A 1,814-nucleotide genomic window follows, 5' to 3' on the forward strand; every position below is an offset into this window, starting at 1 on the left:
TTTCTGACATTATTTAAAACATTAGATAGATTATATAAACTGTAAAATATTAATAATAATTGGATTGATATTATTATTAATAGTTTTTTATGATTTATACATCATCAGTCCTTTTTTTTCTGCTCTGTTGTCAACATTTACAGTAATGGGAAATCCAGACTCTTGACCGTTTAGCGTTAGCCGTTAGCTTCACCAGCCAATCACACGGTAACCTGGTTTCTGAGCTCCAGCTGTTCTATAGAACCTCCTTGGACAGACTTCCACTGATGTTATGGCTGTGTCCAAAACGGTGGGCTGGGTCCTCCCCCCAATCAGTACCACTGCACCCCCCACTTTGGGAACCTCTAGTTTAGACAACTTTGATCTACTAATTTACACTGTAATTTTGTTTTACACTAACATTTTGTAAGAAAATAAGAGTTCTGCTGAAAGTGAGCCCAGGCTGCACTGGAAGTGCTACAGCTTCTTGCCGATGCCACGTTTTGAACTTAGAAACAAACGGACTAACAGCAGCAATCCACTTTGGTTTAAGCTGCGTTCAGACTAGCCATTTGCTCGTCAGTCCTGTCAGAATTAAACTCTGTTTCTCCAACCTGACCACTCCACACAACAACAGCAGGTAAGATATTTGTTGTCAGAACCCCACTTTAGCGTTTTTTTATCGTTCTGTCTTGTGTTTGGCTCCTGGCAGGATGCACTGAGCGCGTACGACTTCCTGAAGAGGAACAGCGAGGTCATGGAGCCCGACATGGACGGGCTGCTGCAGCCAGAGTTCCGTCACCCAGACCCAGAGCTCACCTCCATCCTGAAAGATACAGAAATAAGGTGGAAGAGACGTGTGCTCGTCATGTTAAACTTTAAAGTTTGTGACAGAGAGAGAAGAAAATGCTGCAGGTTTTATCTCTAACCTGTGGTACTGGCCAGCTGCCAGCTTTGTTACTGTTTATTTTCCACCTCTGTTGGTTTTCATGCTGTGACATGCAGCTTACATGTTAGTGTGAACGCTGCCCCCTGGCTGTGTCTGACTGAACTGCACCCACCATCTCTCTCCAGGGAAGAGGAACAGTTCCACTTCAGTCTCCAGGACTTCAGATGTGTGGCAGTTCTTGGACGAGGTCACTTTGGAAAGGTGCTTCAAAGCTGGAATTATTCTCCTGATCATCTATAATCTCAGATTAGATGAGCTGGATATGACAGTTGTTAAACATATTTAGTTTGGATCAGCACACTGAGTCTTCTTCAACCCTCTCTACAGGTGCTGTTATCAGAGTATAAAACCACAGGGGAGATGTTTGCCATCAAAGCCTTGAAGAAAGGAGATATTGTGGCTCGAGATGAGGTGGACAGGTACGTGTTGACAGCTCTGCTCAGAACCATCCGTCTCATTGACTGCAGCGAACTGTAAATGAGTTAAATAGGAATGATATAAAGATGTAAAACTTGGAATCCACTGTGATTGCTAATCCTTCAGAGTGGTTTCTTGACGCTGACTGACTGGGTGTGTGACCTATAGCCACTCGTTGGTGGCCTCGGTGGATCCGTCAGTCAGTGGAGTCTCACCAAGGGGTGGATCCAGTCCGGTGTTGTTAACTAACACATAACATATGTTAGTATCAGAACACTCTTGGGTGTCAAACGGGGCACGACATAACCAGAGACTTCCACACCGACCCCTGGTCATCGGGATTTGAACCGGCCATGTACAGAACATTACGCCTCACTGCCTGCCACATGCAGGTCTGTATTGCCCTCATTGATGGAAATAAAACCATGCTAATTCTTCCTCTGGATGTTATCCACCAACACTGACAGGC

At 44.8% G+C, this 1,814-nt stretch overlaps 1 protein-coding gene across 1 annotated transcript in view; it reads left to right on the forward strand.

The window, feature by feature from the left end:
• Positions 1-1,347, forward strand: part of LOC106530322 (serine/threonine-protein kinase N2) — a gene marked incomplete at its 3' end in the record, with an annotated part of 82,665 nt that extends 81,318 nt beyond the window's left edge. The window contains 3 exon segments of the mRNA XM_014025918.1: positions 692-825; positions 1,054-1,129; positions 1,256-1,347. Coding sequence (XP_013881372.1) covers positions 692-825; positions 1,054-1,129; positions 1,256-1,347 — 302 coding nt within the window.
• Between the last annotated feature and the right edge of the window lie 467 nt (positions 1,348-1,814).

Source organism: Austrofundulus limnaeus, unplaced genomic scaffold (assembly GCF_001266775.1).
Source record: "Austrofundulus limnaeus strain Quisiro unplaced genomic scaffold, Austrofundulus_limnaeus-1.0 Scaffold510, whole genome shotgun sequence".
Taxonomy (NCBI): Eukaryota; Metazoa; Chordata; class Actinopteri; order Cyprinodontiformes; family Rivulidae; genus Austrofundulus; species Austrofundulus limnaeus.